This window comes from Mus musculus, chromosome 1 (assembly GCF_000001635.26).
Source record: "Mus musculus strain C57BL/6J chromosome 1, GRCm38.p6 C57BL/6J".
Lineage (NCBI taxonomy): Eukaryota > Metazoa > Chordata > Mammalia > Rodentia > Muridae > Mus > Mus musculus.
The window spans coordinates 87,632,962-87,659,989 of NC_000067.6; the positions used below are offsets into that span (position 1 = coordinate 87,632,962).

A 27,028-nucleotide genomic window follows, 5' to 3' on the forward strand; every position below is an offset into this window, starting at 1 on the left:
GAACATGAGCAAACCATCTGTCATGTGTGTCTTGGTTACTTCCCTATTGCTATGAAGAGACACCATGACCAAGGCAATGTATAAAAGGATATCTTGGAATTCATGATCATCCTTAGGCTTAGAATCCATGATTATCAGGGCAGGGAACACGGAAGCAGGCAGGTAGCTGAGAACTTACATCCTGATCCTTTTACAACCTCAATGTCTACCCCCAGTCACACACCTCCCCAACAAGGCCAACCTCCTAATCTTTCCCAGTTTTACCAACTGGGAACCAAGTGTTTGAACATAGGAGCCTATGAGAAACATTCGCATTCAAACCACCACAATGTGGAAGACTTTGATGATATTTTATGAAGAAAGCAAACTTTAGAATAACATAAAGAGTAAGATTTTATATATTTAAAAAATTTAAAGATATATACACACACATATATACATATATACACATACACTCACAATCTTTTATGCATGTGTTTTAAAATATTTTATAAATAAGGATAAGTCTAAGAAAGTCATGGATGATAGGAGATATAATTTTTTTCATTCTATATCTTCTGTGTGTGGTGCCTTTTTTCAATATATAATCTTTTTTTGTTTGTTTTGTGAGACAGTCTCACATAGCCCAGGCTGGCCTCCAACCCTCTATGTAACTGAGGCTAACTTTGAACTTTTGATTCTCTTGCCTCTACCTCCTGAGTACTGGGATTATTGGTGTATGTCGCCATTCCTGGCTTATGATGGGAACTGAGCTTAGGGCTTCGTGAATGTTAGGCAAACACTACCAACCAAGCAAATGCACCCAGCCCTCGATATAAAACTTAAACTGAGCCAGGCGTGGCGCACGCCTTTAATCCCAGCACTCAGGAGGCAGAGGCAGGTGGATTTCTGAGTTCGAGGCCAGCCTGGTCTACAAAGTGAGTTCCAGGACAGCCAGGGTTATAGAGAAACCCTGTCTCAAAAAAAACAAAAAACAAAACAAAACAAAACAAAACTTAAACTGAGTTTAATAGTAACTGTGAAATTGTAAGTTAATAGTAAATGTGAAATTGTAGTGTTGTGTGGCATGTGGAAGGGATTAGTGAAGTGACTTTTTATGAGGTTGATTTTTATATCATGGGTGTATTTCCTGCATATATCTATGTGCACTCTGTGCATGCAGTGTCTGTGGAGACCAGAAGAGGATGCTGGATTCCTTGGAACTGGAATTAAAGTTGGGTGCAGGCCTCCATGTGGGTGCTAGGAACGGAACCCAGGTCCTCCTAGAAGATCATCAAGTGCTCTTAACTACTGACATTTCTCTCCAGCCTCCCTAACTCTCATTTCTAGATTAGAAGCATTGTTGATAGAGTTTTACAGCCCCCACTGCCTTTGGGCAATAGGAGTACCTAGCTTTCACTGTTCATGAGAACCCCAAATAGAGGAAGACGGGTAAGAGGCCATTCTAGCAGGATTAAGGAAGACCTGGTGATGGTGATGCTTCCCAAAACTGCTCACAGCTCAGCTGTGGGGCCACTGAACTCCTGAGGCCACCAACAGACCCCCATGGCCACCATGCTACCAGATACCAGATGGCTGGTGACTGGTCACCTACGGCCCCTTCCCAGAGAATCCTTAATTTTAATAAGTTCTTCCTTTCAGAGATTCTAGGAAAGTTAAAAAAAAAAAAAAAGGTGGGGGAGGGGGGCTGGGATTCTTAAACCAAAAATGTAGAAGGAGCTCTTGGCTGGTTGGCACTTCCTCTATAGAAACAACCAGAGCTCTCCAACCCAGTGTCTGAAAGGGGTAGGACTCATTGCAGGAAGAAGGAAGCCATTAAAACAAGGAGTCCAGGAGGAGCCAAGTAGGGGGAATGAGGTCTCAGCAGAAGGTGGGTACTGGGGAGCCTCACCCTGGCCGATGTGCTCCTTCCGCAGTTGTAGCTGAGAGCTGGTCATCATGATACGGATCTTGCTGAGCTCCTGGGAGTTTTGGCTCTTCACACCTGTCTCTTGCTCCATTCTCTTTGATGATGTGGTAGCTGAGGGGTTGAGGAAGCCCCTCTAGATGATGGAGCATTTAGATCAGACCACATAGCTATCTAGCAGTGACGTAAATGGCATATCCATGGCCACTCTTGGTGTGCTGAGGGGCAGGAACGCTGTGCTGTATGCAGGACTGTGAGGCATCAGGTTCAGCTCTGCCTCACCATCATCCCTCAGACCACCGTCATCCCCGACATTTGCAGGCTTTGTACGCAGACTCCCCCCCAAGCTGTGTCAGACAGCCCTGTTCTATCTGGCTCTGTGTTTTCCTGCATGGTTTGTAATGCCGTCTTTGATTTATTTCAGGTTCCGGAATTGTGTTTACACTTACAGGATTCTGCCCAATGAGGACGATAAATTCACTGTTCAGGTAAGTCCCAAACCAACTTGTGCTTTCCCTGGGAGAAAAGAAAAAAGAGAAAGGAAAAACAGGTATTCTGAATAGTTGCAATGTGAGAACCTAGTAGAGCTTAGCTTTGTCCCCCAAAGCTATGTGTCTGGGGAACTGAGTGAATAACAGTGACTCCTCATAGATGACAGTTATAAGATGATAGTCATGCATGCTAAGGATTATTGGTGGCCATGGCTGAGAAAAGGACACAGTGGTGAAGGAAAGCCAAGCCAGTGCCTATGCCTTGATTTATTCTTTTGTTTGACTTCCATGGATGAGCAGATGTCAGTGGCCCAGGAAGGAGCAGAGGGAGGTGATCTTGCAAGAGAGATGGGAGATTAGATGAGATGGGGCCTTTAAATTCCCATAGCTCCCTTCTGCCCAAAGCATTGGTCATGGCATCTGAATCACTGTAAAAAGGCCAAATATACAAAGCCATAAATAAACTTGTTGATTGATTGATTGATTGATTGATTGATTGATGAGTTATGCCACAGTATGTGTGTGTAGAGGTCAAAGGACAACTTGAAGGAGTTGGTTCTCTCTTTCTGCCATGTGGGTTCTGGGGATTGAACTCAAATCCTAAGGCTTGGGTGGTTACTGCCTTTACCCACTGAGGCATCTCACCAGCCACAGCTGGATTTTAAAAGGGAAACAAACAAACAAACAAACAAACAGACAAACAAACAAAAAATCATCAGTGCCAATCAAAGCCGGGGAAGACCACCCTTGCAGTGTTTGTGTGACAAACACAGGGACTTGTCTGACCACAGAGTGTGGCAGCTGAGTGATGTGGAAGCCAGAGAAGCTAGTTTTTGCCTGACTTCATTGGGGAAGCATGGGGGCGTGCAGAAAGGAGGTGACAGCCCCCATGTCCTCAGTAGAGGAGAGGGCTGTGTGTCATTAAGCTCACAGCGACCATAGTAAGAGTCACAACAGCAGATGGGACATCTGTGTGAGCAGTGCAGTAAGGAAAGACAAGCATCTAGGGACTGGGTCACCAGAACAACAAGGAGCAAAGTCTTCAGGATTTTGCTGAAAAGAAAGGGGTGGGAAGGGAGATGTGAGGCATGTTGGTGGCTTCCGGAATGTGACAGGAATGATGAATTGTTTCGATCAAAGGGGTAGACTCAGAGCTGCCTTGTTGAAAGGCAGTCCTTAGGCAAAAGGCCCCAGAAACATGGAAGCGAGAGAGAAGTTATGAACAGAGGCAAAGCCTCGGAGGGCAGCTCATGATGGAATTCAAAAGAAACCACATCAGTACTTCCAACAGTCACTTCCTCCAGACGGTGGGACTCGAAGGGGGCCAGTTCCATCCAGGGTGTGGCAAAGCTTCCGTCTAGGGGAAGGGTCTGCTCATACTGAGCTTCATGGGAGAGGCCAGCGTGAACCACTGTGGGCTGGAGTAACGGCTGTACTGCATAGCATGGTGGTCAGGCTGAGCACAGTTCATACTTTTTCTCGTGTGCGCATGAACACCAGGATGGAAGGCGGGGCGGATGGGAGGCAGGGCGGATGGAAGGTGTGGTCTAGGGGTCAGGGAGTCCCTTTCCCAGCCCAGTCATTGGTGGGAAGCAACAGAACAAATCTGAGTACCCGCAAGCAAGCGCCCTTTTTTAAGCTTGGCAGGTGTTCGTTGCCTGAATACTTTCTGAGATGTGGACGCCACCAGCTTCTGGAGACATGGCTCAGGGGAGGTGGCTTAGGCATGCAGCCGTGGTCTCTACTTTTTTTTTTTTTTTTTTTTTTTCTAAGCCTAGGACTGTGTGAACTTTGCCTGGTGGCTTGGTGTCCTTGGCAAGTGGCTTCCTGCTAGGAGTCAACTCTCTTAAGTTAAAAGTTAGTCGGCATCTTTGATCTTTCTCCCCTTTTGTGGTTTCTTCTGTTCCTTCAAAGTGATGAAGACTTTAAGTATGACTGGAAAAGAGGTGACTCTGCGGCTTCTTGTTGAGGGTTTGTGCCCACAGCTTGTGAACCCATAACTCTGCCTGTCTGGAGTCTGTACCCACGTTCTCTTCACTCTTGCTTCCGTGGCTTCCTGTGACCCCAGAAATGACCACAGACCTTCAGTGGGACTAGGAGCTTCAGTGTGCTTTGGGAGTCCCTCTGGCTGATTTTTTTTTTTTTTTTTTTGCAAAGGTTTAGTGCCTTTGGTGGCCTGAAGGACACTAGAGAAGCCCAGGCCTTGGGACCAGAGGCTCTGGGGCCCTGGCTGGGTTCTACCTCAGTGAGTCAGCTCTTCTCTGTGGGTTGCTCCTCCCCTGCTGACAGCACTGCTCTTCTCAGATCCCAGAGGGAACCTGATTGGCTCAGCCACCAACAGCTCTCTCTGCCTGAACCACTCACCAGCTACTGAGCTCTTTGCTGCTTGGCTGTTAGGAAGCAGGTACCTGCCCACCACTGACAGATGAGGACAGATCATAGCCTCCTGTGGCTACCTCAGCCAGGGCAGTGAGCAGGCAGTTTTTATAGAAGAGATATGGCCTTGCTGGACACAATTGGTTTCAGTCTTGCACTTGACCTATGACCTTCTTGGTCATCTATACCAGCCAAGGGACAGGAAGCCATGGGCCTAAATGGTTTGAAAGTCCCCACCTATAAGGATGTCTTGTCCTATAAAAAACAAACAAGCAAACAAAACAACAACAACAAAATCCCCACACATTTACAAGTGCTGGAGATGTAGATAAGCTCAATTGGTAGAGAGCCTATCTAGCATGTGCAGACATGGTTCAGTTCCCTAGTACTGTGTAACACCTGGCATAGTAGCACATCCCTGTAATCTTAGCACTTGGGGATAGAGGTATAGAGTTAAGAGGATGGAAAGTCTTCAGGTACATAGTGAGTTAGAGATCGGCACACATGCATGTGCACACGCTCATGCACACACACATGCATGCACATGTACAGAACACACACCAGACATGCTAAAACAAACAATATAAGGAACAAATCAAAGCTCACAGCCAGTGAAGGCAAGGCAGAAACATTCTTCAGGAAGCGTTGGTATTTGGCCACTGCTTATTTTAACTCCAGTTCCTCTTTTCATGTTGAAGCAAAACCTGCATTCTTTCCTGAGCTTAGCCACAGTTTCTGTATAACTCAGTCCTTATACCTAAACCTGCTTAGTGTCAGCAGCAGCAGGAGCAAGGCTGAGACTGCACAGCGACACACCAAGGGCCTTCATGGTCCCAGCTCTTCTTATGGGAGGTCCTTGTTGAAACATTCATTCCACCTTCAATCTTTCCCAAGGACAATCTGTATCTCGTGGTCCAGAAGGCTCACTGATGGAGGGAAGCACGACCCCCACCACTCAGGGACTCAGCTCTGACTTCATTACTTATAGACCTACAAAATCAGAGGTGGGAAGGGTGGCAGCAGGATTCTCTTGTTTAACGCGGTAGACACTAGCGTTCACAACCCTGCTTCCAAGCTAAGTCTTCTTTCTCAGGGCTCAGAACATGTTTCCAGGCATAAATGGGTACTGAAACACTTCGGCAGTATGGGACCCAAGACCATTTCACGGAGGGGAGGCAGGGTAGTGGTCTCTCTGAGATGGGCCCTTCCTTGCCTATTTGGATGGTATTTGATCATGAATAGCACTTGGCTGTGTGTCCTGTGCATTCAGGATTTTGCAGCCACATGGCTTTGTTCAGGGACTGTGAAGAGACCAAACAGGAAGATAGAATGTTACATCTCCCCTGCTGTGGTCACAATTCTGTTCACGAATGACAGGGATGGTCTCCATGGAGGCCATTGTTCTCTTTACTGCCCTTGTTCTTAGTAAGGAGACATCCATGTCCAGTTCTTGGTAAGAAGGGAGACAGGGGGCTGGTGAGATGGCTCAACGGTTAAGAGTGCCGACTGCTCTTCCAAAGGCCCTGAGTTCAAATCCCAGCAACCACATGGTGGCTCACAACCATCTGTAACGAAATCTGATGCCCTCTTCTGGAGTGTCTGAAGACAGCTACAGTGCACTTACATATAATAAATAAATAAATATTTAAAAAAAAAAAAAAAAAAAGAAGGGAGACAGCCACATGTTCTTCAGTCTGCAAGGTGAAAAAAGAATGGGAAGAAAATGGGAGGGAAAGAGATGCTGAGAACAGTATAAAGGGGGGGGACTGAAAGACATAAAAGAAAAGGAATAATGAGATGAGGGAAAGATAATGAAGGAAGGAACAGTCAAGAAAGAGGAAGGCTGTGGACGTGATGGGTACGGTTTCTACAAAGGAAAAGAGGTGGGTGCATGCAGGGCGAGAAGCTGCAAAGGTGATGGAGGATGAAGATGGAAGTGTGCTGTGGGCTGTGGAAGGTGTCTGTGGAGGATGTCTATCCCTGGCTCTGCTCCGGGCACTGAAGCAAGGATCCACAGACACTGTGAGACAGGTTTAACGCAGATTCTCAGACCCAGAGAGTGTTCTGATTTAAAGTCCATGCGGACATCCTCTGGGTACTGTGTGAGGCCAGAGGCAGGCAGGCAGGATGCTTACTTAGCCCATCGGGCCCCGGGTTCCCATGCCTAGAGGCGGTGTTCGTGTGAATCCTGGGTCCTTCCTGAATCTACAAAGGAAGTGACTCTCCCCTCAGGGAAGTGACATCCATCTTGGGCCGCTGACTTCAGAGTGAGCTGTTCACCCAGTTGTTGCCTTTTGGAGTAGCTTTGCTCCCTGGGAAGCCAGGGAGGGTCTGAGGCAGGACAAGAAGTCTTAACAGACAACTGTGTTGTGTCTGAGGAGGCTGAAGAGCTCTGAGCAGCCTTTAGACATGATACCTCTAGCCAGGTCCACCACTGAAGCGAATAGGGGCCTCTGGGCTTCTCTTGCTGCCTGACACTTCCTATGAAGAAGAAAAAAGCCCAGCTCATGATTCTGTCGCATAAATATCTCTGTGAACTTCCTGTCTCTGCTGAGCCGGCAGTGTTGGGGATAAGGACTGTGAAAACTGGGGTACTGTGGGTTTTCATGCACGTTCAGAAGAAGAGAGGCTTTGAGATGGTCTTTCCCACAGACGCCAAGGTTACTCTTCCAGACAGAAGGAAACCCCACTAGCCAGAGCCTGTCGTGATCTGTGTAGATCAGACGCGTGACTCAAGTTCCTGGTCCCTGGTGATGTCTGTCACATTGCTCTGGGCAGTTCGGCATCTGGAGAAGGAACAAAACCACGTTTTCAGAGCTGGCCGGTCACAAGCGTCGGGGAGGGCGAACGGTTGAGCCGTTGTTATGAAGTTCAGGAAGCGGGTGGCAGCTGTTATTGTTCTAAGTGGTCACCAAGTGAAATAAAGATTCCGTCTGAGCCTCTGGGCAAAGGATGTGGCTCAAACACACATTTCCTGAGGTTGTACAAGGAAGAATGCAGAACAGGCTCAGAAGCTAGCATGGCCAATGTGAAGACAGGGAGACCCCTTTGTGTCCTGGCAACCATATTCTGGGGCCCTGTGTTTTAACTTTGCTTTATTTTATTTTATTTTATCTGCTGTAGATATAGGTCTATTTTCTAAGCCTCTGACTATCTCAGGACATCTTGCAGCTGGGTTCATATTTAAAAGGGAAATTCTTGGGGCCAAGTTTCCCTTCAGCATCCCCCAGAGGTGTCGTTCCATAGCCTTTGAAAATGTAGTATGAATAAGTCCCAAGCACCAACCCAAGGCCAGCTCGTGCCAGTTGTAGTAGAGAGACAGGTATTACCTTTTGCTCGCTGCATCCTTTCCTTCTGTGGATCCTGCTGAGATTGATCAATTTGCAACACAGGTCTTTCAAGACTCAAAGGTTTTTCTTGTTTGACTTTTTTTTTTTTTTTAAGCCAGTTTATCTGTTTTATTTTTCTCAGATTCTACTGAGAAAGCCCAGTCCTGCCCTCATTTGCCAGCCTTCTGGAACACTCTTACTCCCAGAAACAAACAAGCAAACAAACAAGCACCCCTCACCTGCCCCTTCTCCTGTGCGCCTGGAGGGAGAGCTAATTGATTCTCAGGTGTCTGGGGGTAGGGGTGTTTACGCTCTGCCATCTCTGCCTCTAAATGGCTTATCCTTTTCTCCCCATCTCTGTGCACCCAAGCCGTCTTGTTGCTAATTCTCCATATCCCAGAATGTTATGGTCTGCTTTGTTTGTGTTTTCTTCTCCTGCATAGCACAGAGCTGACACTAACTGTTGATAGGCTAAGCCCAGGGAACAGTACTCAATTGCAGAGGGGAAGGACTCCGTAGGGGCGTCTTATCAAAAAGTCTTTCTTAGAAACAGACACAAGACAAAATGGCTCCCTCCCTCCCAACTAGAATATGATCATTGGAATTGCTGCTGCTGTTTCACAACCGTGAGAAAAGGTGACTGGAGAATGGGACCATGCAGACAGCAGAGCAGAAAGATAAAATGAAGCCAGGTCTTGAATGGTGCTATTGGATTAGCTGCATCGAATTAACAAGTCTAGGAGCTGGCCTGCCCATGGGCTTCCTGTTAGTGAGATGACTCTTTTGTGTTCAAGTACATATAGGATTCTGAAACACGTAGCTGAAAGTGGTCCAACATACAAGGTTTGGTCTATGCTAGGGGGGAATCTCAAAAAAGGAAAACCGTACACTTCAGATTGAGCACCGAGAGTCACTGCACAGGTCCACAGGCTGTGGTCTGCAACCTCGATCACACCTCTCTCCTTAGTCCTGGCCAGTGCATGCTGCCGGGATTGGTTCTGTACCATCCAGACATCCCTAACGATTTGTCTCTGGACTCAATATCCTATTGCTCTCACTCAAATCAGAAAAAGTACAAAAATCAATCAGCATGCTAGCGACCTCTGTGCCCTGGAAAGATGTCTCCATTTCTGTTTCTCCATGGGATGATTTAGTTTCTCATTTCAGCTTTGCCCTTTGAGAGCAGGTGTCATTCAGAGTTGTATTGAGCAGATGAGAGTCTTTCCTCGGAGGAAATACCATTTCCCCCAGTGGAACCTTGCTGGATCACTCATAACATAGCCGAGGGCGTGGGTAAGGTGGCTCCCAAGGAAAGTGCTGGCCACACAAACATGAGGATCAGAGTCTAGAAAAAAGAAGGGCTGCAATCCCAGTGCGGGTGGGGGGGGGGGGGGCAGAAATAGTTGGATCCCGGGAGCTCCCTGGCCGGCTAGGCTAGCCCAATTGGTAAGCTCTTGGCTCAGTGAGACCCTGTCTCAAAAAGTAAGACGGAAGGGCTGGAGAGATTGGTGATCCAGCAGCTGAGAGCACTGGCTGCTCTTCCTGATGACCAGAACCCACGTGGTGGCTCACAGCCATCTGTATTTCTAAGTTCAAAGGCTCCAGTACCCTCTTCTTGTTGCCTTGCTAGGGAGCAAGCTCACAAAGCACATAGACACATGCAGGCAAAACGCCCATCCGCACTTAAAAATTCAAATAAAAGAAAATGTAAGTGGACGATAACTGAAGTCACCCTGCATTTGCCTCTGGCCTCTACATACGCATGCACACATGTGTATGCGCACACACACACACACACACACACACACACACACATGCACACACAAGAACAGACTCCTCACCCTCCACCTGCCAGGTGATTATTCAATTTTATGCCATGGTCCTTATTTATTTTTTGAGGTTCTGAAACCCTTCTCAGCCCACAGTGAGAATCCAGTAGCTATCAATGGATTCGGTCTGCTTGCATCTTGAGAAGACAGAAGAGCTGCGGGTCCCACTGGACAGCAGGATTTGCTCTGCCCTGCTGCAGTTGTCTCCACAGTGCTGTTACTGGAATCCATGCCTTCTGGCACACGCTTTTCTCCCGGTGGTCAAGTTCTTCCGTGCCCTGAGAAGACTTCTCTCCCCAGTGACTCACTCTTGCTGGAACTACCTCCTGCATTTCAGTACTGAGATTCCAACTATGCCACCAAGCTAACCTCAGTGCCTAGTCACTCTCTACTGACCCTGTTACCAGCAGCTCTTTCATCTTTCCTTCCTGTGGGTTCTCTCTCCTGGGTCCTCACGACCTCATGGCTCAAGGCTATGGGGTCCTGTCCAGGTGGTTACTCCCGAAGCCATGTTTTCAGAGAAGGCTCTTAGCCAGGTCTTCGGATCCTAGCACCCAGGATGCTGTGTGCGTTCTCTTAAAGATGCCATCTGTGCTTCTGAACCTGTCTCCTCCTCAGGAGTGCTGACGCACTGTGGCATGGCTTTCTTACAGAGGTTTAAGGACTGAAAGAGGTGGCCAAATAAGCACAGAGTATAGCATACCACTGTAACCAGTGCATGATGGGGCAAATAAACCAGAAGTCCAGAGGCTGGTTAGCTGCCACGCCAACACAGGGTGATCCAGGCAAGGCTGGGGACACCAGAGGCAGAAAAGAGCGAGACAGTGGTGAGACTTAAGAACCACCAAAGTCTCTGGAGTTTGGAGGAAGGCAGCTGGAATGCCTAAGGTGGAACTTGAACCAAGATTGAGTATCCAGGGGGTCCTGACTGGCTTCCAATCTTGGCCACGAACAAAGTGGGAGACCCTAGATTCTGTATCTAGGAAAAATTGCTGGCACCTGCTCACTGGGGCGGAGTCCTTCTACTTTGGAAGAACCAGGAAGGCAGAGGCAGGGGATAGGGTCATGGCTGGTACCTGGACCACTGGCCATGTCTAAGAGAGACCTGAGGACATAGGGGTCAGAGAGGGTCCCATGACTTCACCTAGGGTCTTGTTGCCATTGAGTCTGTTTAGTGAGCCTCCATGGAGGCAGGGACTTGGGATACACTATTTCATTTAATCCTGGGAAGAGGAATGGTACTCTAATGGAAACAAGACCAGTGAGATGGCTCTCCAGACCCACCTGTGGCTGACCCCGCCACCCCCAATGTCGCTTTCAGAGCCTCTTTTCCAGGCCTCCCCATGGGAAACCATGTTTGCCCAACACCCCTCTCCACTGTACCCTGTTCTGTTTTCCTAACATCCCTTAGCACTATCTACAACTAGTTGCCAGTAGCAACATAACCCAGTAGTATACAGTCATACACATTGATTATCTTGTATTTTTGGATGCCAGAAATCCAAAAATGGTCTTCACTGGCTGTGCTAAAATCCAGATATGAGCAGAGCTCTGCACCATTTCTGAAGACTTCAGAAGGAAATCTTCCTCTGTCCTTCAAGCCAGCAATGGTGGTCAATATGTCTCACAGTGCCAACAGAATGGCCCTGTGATTATCCTGATTAATTGGTATCCTTTTGCATCTCAGAGCAGAACATGAGCAAGCCTAGCTCACTCATGCTGGATGACAGCTTATTCACAGGTTCTGAGATGGGGACATGAACATCTATAGAACCGGATGGGGAAATCATTATTCTGCCTCCCACAGCAGCTATGTTCATGACCTATCCATTCAGCTATCCTACCTATCTCCATCCTGAGACCAGAAGATGGATCCAAGAGAACTGAGACCTTGCCTGTCTTGTACTGAAGTGCCAGAAAGCCACCTACACTCATTAGGTACTCAATAAGTAGTGAGCAAATGCAGGCTCTGCATTAGGTACTCAGTGCAGATAATGTAAATACTAGATATATCCAGGCACCCATTAGGTACTCAATAATACTTGATACATCCAGATACCAGTTAGGTTCTCAATAAATACTGGATACATGAAAAGGAAGGAGTATTTTTTGTGTTTCCAAATAGCCCTGTCCATGCTATTTGCCAAGGTGCCTTTAGGACCTCTCTGCACAGGCGGATTTCTGAGTTCGAGGCCAGCCTGGTCTACAAAGTGAGTTCCAGGACAGCCAAGACTATACAGAGAAACCCTGTCTCGAAAAACCAAAAAAAAAAAAAAAAAAAAAAAAAAAATAGGACCTCTCTGCAGCAGCCAGTAAGACTCGAATGGCCTGGGATGATGCCAGGGTCGTGGAGCATCTGGAGCAAGGCTAATCAGACAGTTGCCCTGGGCTGCCCCTTGAGGCAGCTCCTCTCTGGGCTGGCTCCCAGGGCCAAGCACATCCACTTGTCTGCCTGCTGTCACTCCTGTCTCCCAGAGTAACTTGAGTTTTACGGAAAGTAAAGAGAGAAGCTAGAAGGGAGGGCCACTCGGGGATGTAATTAAGGATAAAAATATGCCATGTCCTGGGCTCTGGCAACATGGAAATCTAGATTGCTCATGTTCCCAGGACTGTGTTGTCTGTATCCAAGTGGTCCCAAATGCTGTGTCTAAATTCTTAGCAGGGACCATTTAAAAGTTATGTGTGTGTCTGCCTCCTTCCTTTTCTTTTTCTTGGGATGCCAAGAATTCAACCCAAGGCCTTACATACCCTAAGTGAGTAGTACTCTACCACTGACCTACACCCCAATGCCCCAAGAGTACATCTAAAGACAGATTTTGCTTGTTCGAAGTGGGGAGGGGGAAATGCATATGGTAAGAAGATGAACTTCCCCGGTTGTGTGTACGAGGAGAAGGCTTCCTTAAAGTTAGCTGGCAAACATGCAAGTAGGAGAAGGCTGATATTTCCTGTCACCAACATCTTCTGTCCAGAAACACAGCCTAACCAATAAGCCCAGCTTTCACTATCTCCAGTCCTGAAGGACACCTCGCCCTCACTGCCTGCCCAGGGCTCAGTGATTCTCTTAAGATAAAGGAAGAGTGGGTGGAATAATCTTGACCTCAAGATGGAAATGATTGCACAGGAAGAGCAAGGGGTGGGGAGATTAATGTGGCCTGCGAAAAAAAAAACGGAGAAAGCAAGCTGAGGGATCCATGTGGGCTTTTGTGACACCCGGGACCACTGCACACTATAGTCTTGCTATAGATGCTATATAGTCCTGCTATATAGATGTGGCTACCATCTGAGAGGTGCTGAGTCAACATGTGCTGTCTCTGCTTTTTTTTTTCTTTAAGGCAAGTAGAAAGCAGGAATCAAAAATACCAAACACAAGTAAAATCCCCTCACCTGGAGGCCAGTTTCTCTTCCTGGGAAAGTATCAGTGTGAATACACTTCTCTCAAATGCAGCTGTAGAATCTGTAATGTCTTTGGTACCTTAAAAATGGCGTTGAAGCATGGTGTGGGCTCTCAGAGGAGTTCTTTGAAGGTTCATGGAGGAGAGAACTGCAAAAAACTTGGCAACAGGGGCTGGGGCAGTGGTGTGGTCCCCAGAAAGCACATAATGGTGCTTGGTTGGTATGAATATGATTAAATTCCCAGCACTGGGTGGAAGAGGGACAGGAGGAGCCCTGGAGCTTACCCAGCCTAACAAAATATTCTTTAAAAAAATTCACTCTGACAAGAGGTCTGGCTGCTTGACTCGGGGATAAAGGCACCTTCCACACTATCCTTACCACCTGAGTTTTGATCTCTAGGATCCACATAAAGGTGGAAAGAGAGAACCACTCCACAAAGCTATTCTCTAACCTACATACATCCTACACACACACACACACACACACACACACACACACACACACACACGCTTTCTCTAGTAAGAAAGAGACCTACATGAAGGAATATTCATTTTTATTGTACATTTGGTCAATTCACCTCGCCTAAAAGCTCATCAAGTGAGCCTCCCCCACGATATCTCTTAGCTCCCACCAAGTCATCTTTGTCTCAGTATCTGTAAGTTTCCTCAAGCAATGGATAAAATTTGCATCCTCAGTATTTTGGTTTGCATTTCCTTTATTAAAAATAACAATAATCCCTTTTCACATATGTTTTCATCATTTGCATTCCTTTTCTTATAATTTGCTTATTTATTTATTTTTCGTTTGTTCATTTGTTTGAGATAGAGTCTCATTTGTCTCAGGTTGGCTCTGATCTTTCTGCTTCTGCCTCCAGTGCTGGAATAACAGGCGTGTTTCTCCCATGCTCAGATTTAATATTTTTATTTAAAAAAAAAATCTTTTGGGGCGGGAGAAATGTCTCAGCAGCTAGAAGTACTTGTTGCTCTTTCAGAGGATGTATGTTTGATTCCCAGCACCCCTGTGGCAGCTTATAATCATCCATTTCAGGGGACCCACTAGGCACATATGTAGTGCACATACATTTGTGCAAATAGGACATCCAAACACATAAAATAAACAAATCTAAAAAACCTTTCTAAATAAAAATATGTTCTTGCCAGGTAATGGTGGTACATGCCTTTCATCCCAGCACTCAGGAAGGAAAGGCAGGTAGAACTCTGAGTTCAAAGCCAGCCTGGTCTACAGAGTGAGTTCCAGGACAGGCAAGGCTACACAAAGAAACCCTACCTCTGACCTTTGTCCTCCCAATATACATATATTTAGTAAACTAATTTTTATTTGATTAGTTTACTTTTTCTTTTAAAGGGTTTTCCGTGTGTGTGTGTGTGTGTGTGTGTGTGTGTGTGTTGTTATTGTTGTTATATATGTGTGTGGTATGTGTACCACTGTGCCTACAGTGCACATTACAGCTGGAGGTCAGTGTCTAGTGCCTTTCTCTGATTACTGTCTTTATTCTTTAAAACAGTGTTTCCCACTGGACCTTTAGATCATCAGTTCCTTTAGGCTGTGGGAGCAGTGAGCTGCAGGAATCCACCTGTCTCTAGTCTCCACTTCCAAGGCTGGAGTCACATGCACACACCACCACCCTGCCACCAAGGCTGGGGTCACACACACACACACACACACACACACACACACACACCACCACCACCACCACCACCACCACAGCCACCACAGCCACCACCCTGCTGACAAGGCTCGGGTCACATGCACACACCACTATGCCCTCCCTGCTCTCTATGTAGTTCTGGGGATCTGAACTCAGAAAATTTATAAACTAAATCATCTCTCTAGCCTGTCTTTTTTTCCAGATTATATTATTATTTCACAAGTCTATCCTGACTTGTGAAATTTTTTGCTTTGTTTTGTTTTGTTTTTCGAGACAGGGTTTCTCTGTATAGCCCTGGCTGTCCTGGACCTCACTTTGTAGACCAGGCTGACCTCGAACTCAGAAATCTGCCTGCCTCTGCCTTCCGAGTGCTGGGATTAAAGGCGTGCACCACCACGCCCGGCCCTGAAATTTTTAAACAGAGGCTGGGATATAGCTCAGTTGGTACTTGCCTAATGCTTGCTAGAACACAGGGAGCCGGCCCTGTGATCAGTCCTCAGCATCATAAAAGCAGCATGGTAGCACACACCTGGAATCCCAGTACTTGGGAGGCAGGGCTGGGACACACAGAAGATCAGGGTCATTTTCAGCTAAATAGGGAATTTGCAGCCAGCCTGTGCAACACGGGCTTCTGTTATAAAACAACAACAAAATCATTTTAGCTTATCAGTTTTTCTCCTGTGGATTCTAGATCTTGTGACTCACCAACCTTAATTATTGGGGGGAAAATAGTATTTTTTATTTTCTAACACTTTTATCATGTTTCTATGTCAAGTGCTTTATTTTGACATTTGCTTTAAAATGGGGACTACAACTCTTCTTCCCGGTGACTCAGCAGCCTCCGATAGTAAACAGTCCCCCCTTTCCTGCCGACTCACGGTTCCTCAGCCCATATGCTAACGTCCCACTTCCTCTCAGATGCTGGATGTAGACTCCTCCTCCTGTTCCACTTATTGATTAGTCTCTACTTGCAATAATGCAGCGATGCACATTGGTAGCAGTGACATTCTTATGGCCTGTTTCGGATTTCTGCTCCAGAAGGAGACTATAAATCAAGACCAGGGCAGCAAAGGGGAAGAGGAAGTGGGTAAATAAGATGGGGGTCAGCATAGGTCCTGTATGAAGGTTCCAGCCAGTCCACTGGGGACTTCTTCTTAGGTAAAGCTGAATGCTAGGTGAGTGGTCAGAACCAGACACCAGGAACTCTCAGGGGATAACCTGTGCATCCCACAATATGCTCCTTAAAGGAGAAAGACATCTGACTCCTAGGACCATTCCTACCCCAGCTGGTTCTTCCTCTCACAAGGAGAGTTCTAGCCACCATTCTGCATGTCCACCCTAACCTATGATGTACTCTCCCTTTCCCAAAGGACCTTAGGAGCCCAGTGCTGCAGAGTTCACTTCCTCTCCCATTCAGCACTCTCCTAAGAGCTCAGCTTGACCCACCCTACCTCTGGGAAGGGAAGGCCCTTTTATTTACACTGCGCTTACTCTTATCTTCCTTGTGTGCACTTTTTCCTACCTCGATGCAGAGCCCCAGCTTGGTTTTCTCATAAACTTCCCATTGTCTGGTCTAGCATATTCAGATCACCCAGGGTCTGCTTGTGCTTCTGTCACCCAGAAGGGTGGAGATGCCTCCTAGCTGACTGGCAACCCTGTAAGCCCACGTCTGGTGTGAACAGCTGATGGCATGGAGAGACGTATGTCTGTTCTGACTTGACTGGGATCTGACTGAGCTGGTCTTTTTTCTGGGTGGTCCTCAACAGCTGATGAATGAATCTCACAAGATGCTTTGCCCAAATCTACATAGATGAGCTTGATGGTGGCAGGCAGGTGGCTGCTGTGATGTTGTAGCCATCAAGGCTTAGCACTGTTGGTTATCTGACACATGGTTTTCTTTAAGTATGGACCAGTGAGAAACAGTTCTTAAAATTAACAGATTTTTTTTTTCCACATAATTATTTGAAGTTCTTAGCTCCTTTGCAGGGAGAGGGGGGGGGGGCTCCAATGAGCTTGGGCTTGTTCCCTCCTTGCCTACCATCTCACCCCAGGACTGTTCTGCTTCTGATACAGAAAAGGATCTTCTTATGGGGGAAGGGGGAGGGACTTGTGCGGTCCCATCACCCCCTGAAGATCTGTCGGTGGTTAACAATACCAGGGGAGGCAGTCAGTTTCTCCAGTGGTGTAGCTACTGGCCAGGCATCCATGCTCCTGTCAATAACCTCTCATCTATGCTCTCTTATGAACAACCCAAACTAAACTCATCGGCATATGTGTGTGTGCATGCATGCATGCGCTTGCTCTCATGTGCACACGCGTGCGCGAACCCACACTGCATAAATGAGAGATAAAAGAGGGGATTAGAAACAGAAAGAGATCAGCAGGTATGTGAGGGGGACAACAGAGGGTCATAGGAGGTAAATGTGAACAAAATGTGTGTGTGTGTGTGTGTGTGTGTGAAAACCTCACAATAAAGCTGTTTTTTCTGTATAATTAATATATATAAATCTAAAAGATTTAATAAAGAGCCTAATCCTTAAAACCATGTTTCACTGACTGGATTGGTCCCCATTGCACACCCACTGTCCCCTAGACCGCTACATGCTTTGCATTTTCTCATAGACCCTGCTTTGGCAGATTGCCCCGACCTGAAACCTTACCCAAGACGCACATAACCCCACCAAACTGTGAACTGCAGAGTAAGCCTTCTCACCCATTGTGAAAGTCACAACTTCCCCGATCTGCCCTTCCCTTTAGGCCTCCCCTCCCCCAAGGCCCAGTTCTCTTGCTCAGAGGTCTCTTCCTTCCCTGGGATGGAGCTTGGGCGTCACAGCAGCAGGTGTAACTGCATCTGTTTGCCTGCCTTGGATCTCAGGCTAGACTGTGTCTTGCTCAGTTCCTTGGAGCAGCAAGAGGCGTCAGAGGTAACTTTCGGTTCCTCTAAAGGCTGGTGTTTATCAAAGTCTACCTAACTGAACTTCTGGCCTCCAGAGGTCTGGGGCGTGCCATGCTGAGGAGCTGATGGACCCATGCTATCATGACAGCTTGCCAAGCAGAGAACACTTTGTTCTTGTCCCTTTCCGGCTCTTCTCAGCCTCAGACAATCCCACCACCCACCACGGCAAGCTGGAAACTTCCTGTTTTGGTCTGGGCCTTTGCCATCTTTAAGTTGGAAAATCTTTGTCCTTGATGAATGCTCCTTGCCCTCTGCATTGCCCCAGAAGTTATTAACCTTTTTGTGACCACTGTAATTTCTTCAGGATTCAATGTTGCCTTCTAATCCTGGGGTCATGCAGAAGGAAAACCAGGTATAGACAGGAAGCCCAGTCCGTAGGAGATGATGCTGTTAGAATGGCTGATGTCACTCCCTATGACACATGAGGTGACAAACATCTGAGAGCTATTCTCCTATAAGGAAAACAATGCCCCCAATCTTCTGCCAGTGTCTGTGGTGTCAATATTCCCAATAAGACGCCCACTAGAATGGCTGCTTGGGATTGAAGTCAGTGGAACCATGGGTAATAACCCTGGACAGTGTGATATAAACTCAAATTGGAAGAGCTGACAAAGTCCTGACTCTAGACTTTGAGCATCTTGATCAGAGCCTCATTTTCCTAGTTGGGGTTTCTGTTGTCATGGAGAAACACCATTACCAAAAGCAAGTTGAGGAGGAAAGGACTTATTTGGCTTACACTTCCACATCACAGTTCCTCATTGAAGGAAGCCAGGACAGGAACTTCAACAGGACAGGAGCCTGGAGACAGGAGCTGATGCAGAGGCCACGGAGGTGCTGCTTACTGGCTTGTTTCTCATGGCTTGCTCAGTCTGCTTTTCTTATAGAACCCAGGACCACCAGCCCAGGGATGACCCCACCCACAATGGGCTTGGCTCTTCCCCCATCAACCACTAATCGAGAAAATGCCTTATAGGATTGCTTACAGCCTGATTTTATGGAGTCATGTTGTAGACAACATTTAATCTCAGTCTGGGTTTCTACCCTGTCTTTGATCATTCAATTCCCAGATAAAAGACACACAACATGATTATTTATAATAAGCTTTTAATGCACTAGAGCTGGGTAGATATCTACCCTCTAAACCATCTGAATCTACTTCCCTACCCATAACCCCGAGTTGTCACTTGCCATGTTCCATCTGGGCCACTCTTAACTCCAAGTGGCCAGCATGGCCATGTTTCTATAATTCACCTACCCCATGGTAACTTCTCCACATTCCATCTTCTCTCTTTCCTCTCGTGGTTTTCCTCCAAGCCTGGGAACTCCCAATCCCTGCCTGTCTCAATTCTGCCCAGCTATAGACTGTAGGCATCTTTATTCACCAATCAGGGATAACTTGGGGGAGGAGACAAGGTTACAGAGCTCTTGGGTCTATGTGCAGATTCTCTTGTCCCTGGGGGCAACCAGGCCTTGGGGACCAGTATTTAGCATTATTATACCTAGCAAAAGACCAAACCTCCACAGAGGCATTTTCTCAATTGAAGTTCCCTCCTCTCCAATGACTCTAATCTTGTGCCAAGTTAACTTAAAAATAGCCCACATACCCCTGTACCTCAGAGGGGTCAGGCAAGTTCACAGTCACTTCCACCTGACTTCCGGTCTTTTCAGGCCCTAAACCCTTACTCAGAGTCATTTTAATTCAGTATTTTCTTTTCTTTTTATCACCTTTGGGGAGGGATTTTTTTTTTTCCCAAGACCTCTTTTACAGACTTGACTGTGTGATCAAACTTCCCATTTCTCTGAGCTTCGGTTTATGCCTCTGAAAAGTGGAAGGCAACTGCCCTTAGCAGATGACTTACCCCGGGCTTCCAGCAGCAACTAACTCTGCTCTCGGCCAAGCAGATCGTATAATCCTCTTCCACAGACAAGGAGAGTAGTGTAGCCTGAGAGCGTTAAGTATCACAGCGTTCACACTCCAACAGCAAAATGCCCCAATTAGAAGCAACTTAAGGGAAGTAAGGTTTACTTGGGGTCATGGTTGAGAGGATATGGTCCATCATGGTGGGCAAGCAGGATAGTGGGACCACAAGGCTTGCCTTACTGTATCCACAGTCAGGAAGCTGAAGGAGATGGACACCTGTGTTCAGCTGCCTTTCTCCTCTTTCATTTTTTTTTTTTTTATAGAGTCTAGACCTCGCCCCATGAGAAATGCTGCTACCTGCATTCAGATGGTAAATCTCCCTCAGTTAATCTTCTCTGGAAATTCCTTGACAAACCTGTTGAGAAGTTTGTCTAGTAGGGGATTCTAAGTCCTGTTAATGTGGCAATGAAGATTAACTACAAAACAGTAGAGCCTCGAATTAACTTCTCTTGACATTTGACATTTGTAAATTCTAGCAATGCTAGGTCTATGTTCCCCACAGGCTATAATTAGAACTAAATGGAAACAACTTCAACAGTAGCAACTCCTCCTCCTTCTCCTTCTCCTTCTCCTTCTCCTTCTCCTTCTCCTTCTCCTTCTCCTTCTCCTTCTCCTTCTCCTTCTCCTTCTTCTTCTTCTTCTTCTTCTTCTTCTTCTTCTTCTTCTTCTTCTTCTTCTTCTTCTTCTCCTCCTCCTCCTCCTCCTCCTCCTCCTCCTCCCCCTCCTCCTTCTCCTCCTTCTTCTTCTTCTTTTCTTCTTCTTCCTCATCCTCCCCTCCTCTTCCTCCTCCCCCTCCTCTTCCTCCTCCTCCTCCTCTTCCTAGTTTTTCCAATGTTATTATTCTTGCCCAGTTCTCCTGCTTTTGTTACTTTAAATTTGTAACTACTTATTTGACAGGGTCTCATTCTGTAACCAGCCCTAAATTTTTTACAACTTTCTACAAATGGTGCTTTTGGCCTGGGTATAAGCACTCAAACCATGAATGGGAACATTGTATATTTAAACTGTAGCAACCCTCTGAGGCTTTGGTTTTCAAGTTGTCAGTTTGAGAGCCCTGACATGGGCAAGCTAACAGAATAGGACTGTGCCCAGAAAAATGAGTGCTAGCCCACTGCCCCTACCTTCATCTCCATTGGGAAGGAAGATCTGGGGTCTCCACACAGGCTGCTCCAAAACCCCACCCAAACTACCTTCTCAGCCCAACAACCTTGAATTTTCCATCACCTTCTTCACCTCCATCCACTCACACAGAACGACCGGACACTCTGTGACTGTGTTTATGTTCTCAGTGTATCCAAATTATTACAGCTGAGCACTGCAGATGACCCAAGGCAGCTGCAGGTTTTATACAGAAACCTCTAAAAGTCTGTAAACCTGGGATGGTTTTATATGATCTTTATAAATTTGACACTTTTAAAGAAGATCTCTTTGAAAAACCTTTCCCTCCATGTACATGTGTATGTGCATGTGTGCACACACTTGCACGTTTACATGCTAAAAAAATGATCTGCATTACATAAACTGATTCTAATAATGCTTTTCATAACCCATGTTGAAATAATTTTTTTGCATGTAAACAACTATGATATAGGCCATTTCCAGCCTGGTCTTTTTTTTTAAATAAATAAATAATTTATTTTGAAAGTAAATTGACTTAGGAAAAATTTTAAAATAGTACAAAGAATTGCATTTTTCTCTCTCATCTTCCCACTGAGCGTTTTGACGTATAATACACTGATCATTCTCTCTCATATTGCACTGCTGTTTTTCTGAATTATTGGAGAGGAAGGGTCTGACAGTACCCTATTATCACTATCTCATTCATAGCCATATTCAGCCATCAAAATTAGGACATTAATGCTGGCCTACCGTCCACTCCCATAGCTCCACTCAAATGCCTCCAGCAGTCTTAGCAGCAATATAAAACATCCTATTTGTGTAACTATGTGAACTATAATTTATACACATAAAATAACTTTCCTCCTGGACCAATGTTTAGTCGCCAAACCTGGGGGTGCTGTTGTGTTGTGCCTTCCTTCATGATATTGACTTTTTTTTTTGTTTTTGAGAACTTGGTAGTAATTTTGTAGGCTGCTTCTTGGTTTGAGTTCTTCAGGGCTTTCCTCGTGGTTGGGTCCAGTTCTGCATTTCCATTTCCAGCAGGACTTCTCAGTGGTGGTGCTAAACTTACTACTCCTGCTCAAGGTGACATGCCGGCTGCTCTGCGCAGTTGTTAGAGTACGCTCTGAGTGTGAAGCTAAGATAACATCTGAAGGGGTTTCTCTTTGCAAAATTAGATATTTGTTATTTGGGGTCTTAATATTCCCTCCCTCTCTCCCTCCGTCCCTCCGTCCCTCTCTCCCTCTGCTTAGGATTGAAACCAGAGTCTCACACTATTCTGTTCTTGGCCACTGATCTATCTTCACACCCTCAGGAATTCAGGGTCGTCCCAGGCATCATAGTAAGTCCAAGGCCAGCTTAGACCACACGAGTCCCTGTCAAAAAGAAAATAAATGACTGCAGTCAAGGATAGCAGCACAGCTTGAAATCCCAGCACTCAGAAGCACAGGCAAGAGGATCAGGGGTTTGAGTCCAGCTTCGGCTGCATAATAAAACCCTGTCTCAAAATAAACAAATAAAAGACTGATGACTAGGCTGATAGCTATAAACAACTTGAATGTCAACTGCCTAGCATACCCAAGGCTCTGAATTCAACCCCTAACAAAGCAAATAAAATAAAACTAGAAAATTATACACACACACCTGTTTTGTGGAAATAATCCGAGACTATCTAAATGTGTCATCTCTCAAACTCTCACCCACCTGGTCTTAGCATCCCCTGGTGAAGTGCGTCTGCATCAGTAGTTACCATGATAGCTGCCAAATGCTGACTGCCTCTTCTATCATTGGTCCCACAGTTATTAATTGACATTTCGCTGTAGGGAAAGCTTCCCTTCTGATTTATTTATGTAAGGATAAAGTTGTGAATTCTCATTTTACCCAGTGGATTGTAACTATCTTCATTATTCATTTCAATGTTCAGAGTGTACTGGCTGCTCCTCCTGCTACACTTGGTGGTTCCTGGCTCTTTTTGACAAATTGTCTTCCCGTTCAAAGCATGGCTTTTCTCCCTAGAACCTACTAGTGCAGTGGCCCTTTAATATAGTTCTTCATGCTGTGGTGACCCCCAATCATAAAACTAATTTCATTGCTACTTCATTAACTATAATTTTGCTACTGTTATACATCAGAAGGTAAATATTTTTGAAGATAGAGGTTTGCCAAAGGGGTCACAACCAATAGTTTGAGAACCTCTACTCTAGAAATATATATCTCAGGTTCTGCTGTGCCTTCCCAGCCCCAGATTGTAGGCTCTTAGCTGAATTTAAGAACCTCTGGGTCTTTGTAATGGGGAAAGCACCCAAGATGTGAACAGTGCTCATTGCTGTTAGTCTCTGCCCTCTCAGCAGACAGAACCAAGAAGGTGGGGGAGGAAGTGTGTGTGTGTGTGTGTGTGTGTGTGTGTGTGTGTGTGTGTGTATACAATTCATACTGCTACTTCCCATTCAAATCCCAAACAACAGAATTGCTCTGCAGCTCCCTCCCTAGCCTGGCTTGCATGCTTCTCCTTGTTCCTTAGCAGGTGTGAAACCAGTGCCCTGCTCAGTTGTCCCTTTGGCCTCACCATCTCCTGTGGCTTCTCAGGATCTGGATATTTCCTTACCTCAGTGTCCGCTGTGCCTTCAGCCCAACTGTCTCTGTATCCGTCTGTGTCCCTACCATCGCCATGACCCCAGCTCGGAAGTTGGCTCTAGCTACTTCAAAGGCGACGAAACAATGAAACTGTGCTAATAACCAGAGGAAAGGGAGCTGGGCATGGTGGGTCATGCCTATAATCCCAGTACTTGGGAGGCTGAGGCAGGAGGATCTCAAGTTCCACTCTAGCCTGAGCTATATGGTTCCAGAGCAAAATCCTTTCTCAGAGGAAGAAGGAAGGGGGTGAGCTGTCTTCTTTGGGGATATCCTTTAGAGAAACCACTCTCAGCCCTAGAACTAAAGACAGGTTTCTGAGTCTAAAGCAGTCCCCCAAACTATTCTCAGCCCAAGCTGCCCCTTTCCCCAGGCTTCTGGGTCTCTCTAGCTGGCCACGCCTCCTCAGTCTATTAGTGTTCTAGCTGTACCAGATCCCTGTCCCTGCCCCTTTCCCCTTTCTTCCACCCTACCTCCCTCATTCAAGTACAGACTCTTACCCTGTACTGCTGCCAAAGTGATGTCATCCTGACCAGCAGTGGTTTGCACCTGTAATCGCCACACTCAGATGATGAGTTTGAGTCAAGTCTGGGCTATAATGTAAGAACTTGAATCAATCAATAAATAAAAGTTAAAATATCAATCCTACATGAATGCACACCCCAGCTCTTGAGTGCTCCCAAAAGCTTTCAAAATTATTGTTAAAAATAATAGTAAGTTCTACAAAATCCCAGAGGCCCCAGAAATCATGCGCTCTCCCCTTCACCCACATGAAGTCTTTTTGGCCAAGGCAGAGGAGGTGAGTAGACATTGAGAAGAAGGCAGACGGAAGGTAGAGGAAACTTCCTGATGACTGCAGAGATAGGAGAGGGCAGAGGGGCCTGTGGAGAGAGACTCAGGAGAAGCTGGGTCCTAGACACACTGATAACTGCATAGGGAGATGGCAGACCATGCTATCTAAAACACAAAGGCCTGGTCAGGCCAGCTGAACTCCTGAGCTGCCCTGCTGCCACCCCCCTTCCACAGTCCCCCTTCCCCTTCCCCTGCCCCCTGCCCAGCACAGCTCTCAGATCTTCTGTGTAAGTTGTATCTGTGGAACACCCCCAAGCTTGGACTGAGTCTAGCCCCTGCCTGTCCCTCAATCACCGTCTTTTCAACTGGCAGACTCAGGGTCCTCACTAAGAAGCAGAAATAATAAACACGATCACTGGCACCCCTCTGCCCGCAGACAAATGTGTTTTCACCCTGCTTTCACCCTGCTGCCTAAGCCTTGTCTTCTGACTTTCTCCTTGGACCTGAAGAGGGTGCTTTGATTTGGTGTGAATCTGCATGGAGCTCTTTGGTTTGGGTTCCCCACTTCCCACTTCCCACCATCTATAAAATCTCCATGGTAACTGAATGGGCCGGCCTCAGAATGGCTAAGTAGCTAAAGATCGCCTTGAATCCCTGATCCTCGGTCTCTGCCTCCCAAGGGCTGGCATCTTGGGCCTGCAGTCCTGCTCTGGGAAGTCTTTTCAACCTAAAAGGAAGGCTACCCCAACCTTCAGGAGTGGCCACCCGGAGCACCACACTTCTGCTCAGCGGCTGGCAGACTTCCTCCCCTGTGCCCAGTCTATTTCAGTTCTGCATTTAGAGATGTCAGACAGTGCTGACATTAAAACTATCCCCTGGGATGTTTCAGCTTGTCTAGGGCTCTGACCGCCCAGGCCTGCTCTTTCCTGCTCCCCACCCCCACCCTGCCCCCAGGGTATTTTCAGTCATCCCCAGGACTGCATCTGAAAAAGCAGCCAGCAGTCTGACCACCAGCTGACCTTCAGATGACCTTAGTCTTAAAGGTACCAGTGCCCTCCCTCCTCTTCCTCAAACCTGGACCCCCCCAGCCTGAAGGCCAACCAACCCTCCATACCCAAAAACCTTTGTGCATGGCTTTGTACCTTCTGGGATATTGCTCCCTGGTAGATGCAGATGCCAAGAGATAGAACAAGATTTTCCCTATAAGATCTAGCTGGGCAGTCCACTCCCCTCCACCTCCCTGCACCTTTTATAGTAGCGTGGTCTGTTTTATGGAGCAGATGTATCTCAGAACAGTGGGCTGTGGTTATGTACCGTACCAGTTTCCCCTGTCAACAGACCTGGGCTATAAGACAGGGTTTTTCAAGGCTCTTGTGAAGGGGGGGGGTTGGTAAAGTAGGAACCACAGTTATATCCCAAGGCAGAGTGAGCTGTGCATTCAAAGCTTGACTCCTTGGGTTGTTGTCTATAAAGGCCTTATAAAAAACATTGCTTCTAGTTACTCTGTGTAGACATATTAACTAATCAGAGACAAGGACTATATTTCATTTCGTGAACAGAACTAATCCTTACTTTATTGTCTTGTGTGTGACTTTTGATTCTGAACATAATAAATTCATGTCCAGTCTGTTGATTAAGCAAATCCCATGGAGAGGTCTATCAGCCTCAAGCCTGGGATATCCCAGTTACAAGCATTATTTTAAAGTAGGAAGAGCCTGAGGCTGAGGGTGGAGCACAGTGAAAGGGCTCGGGCCACACCATGCACCACACCCGCTCATCTTCAGGTTCTCTCTCTCTTGGATCAAACTGCCTGCCACATGCTATAGTTAATCTGTTAAGGAGAGAAGGAATTCATGCCTGCCAAGTGGAAGAGGAGAGTCACCGGGGAGCAGGGGCCTCACGGTCCATGGGTATTGTGGGGTATCATTCCTAAGGGGCACAGTGAGGGTACATCAGTAAACAGCTCAGAAGGCTGTTAGAGGCCCACAGCTAACTCGAGACCTTTGGGGTTCCTTCTCTATTTCAAAATGACTTGGTGTATCTTTTAAGGAAGGCCTTAGCTGCAGAATGAGGAACAAAAGCTGGCGGCCTAGACGCTAAGAATCCAGAGCCACGCCCCTCTGCTGGCAGGGAACTATGAACTAGGCCTTGATCTGAGCCTCATGTTCCATGTGACACACAGGTGCTTCTCTGCCATCATGATTGTCCTCTGGTTCATTCACTCCTTTGAGTTTAGCCAGTGAGAGCCCCAGCCAGGTGGTAAGACAGCGAGAGGAAGATAGTGAAGAAGCGGGGGTGGGTCCTCTGGCACTGGCTCCCTCCTGCTGGGAGTTCTCAGTGGGCTCCAGCACTATCCTTCTGCTGGGAGGTTCCAGGGGGGTAGGGGTAAACTGCTTCCCTCCGCTGTTAGCTCTAGAACTCTTCCTCTCTACCTACCAAACTCTCCCCAAATGCCAGTTTTATATGGCCATCTGCTTCCTGCTAGGACTATGACTAATGCCTATGACACCTTTCTTGACCACATTTTACATTTTAAAATAGTCGAAAAAGCACCACCTTTGGGATTGTTGGGAGAAAAGGGGGTACACCAAGCCCCACCTCTCACTGTTTCTACCT

The 27,028-nt window shown here is 46.7% G+C and overlaps 1 protein-coding gene across 10 annotated transcripts in view; it reads left to right on the forward strand.

Annotated features, from left to right (window-relative positions):
• Positions 1–27,028, forward strand: part of Inpp5d (inositol polyphosphate-5-phosphatase D) — a 100,199-nt gene that overhangs the window by 12,650 nt on the left and 60,521 nt on the right. For all 10 annotated transcript variants that reach the window (NR_122078.1, XR_003952973.1, XR_001782395.1 and 7 more), the window contains exon 2: positions 2,331–2,394. Coding sequence is in view for 6 of the 10 variants with exons in the window: in NM_010566.3 (NP_034696.2) it covers positions 2,331–2,394 (64 nt within the window). In the remaining 4 variants the exon portion in view is untranslated. The remainder of the gene's footprint in view (positions 1–2,330; positions 2,395–27,028) is intronic.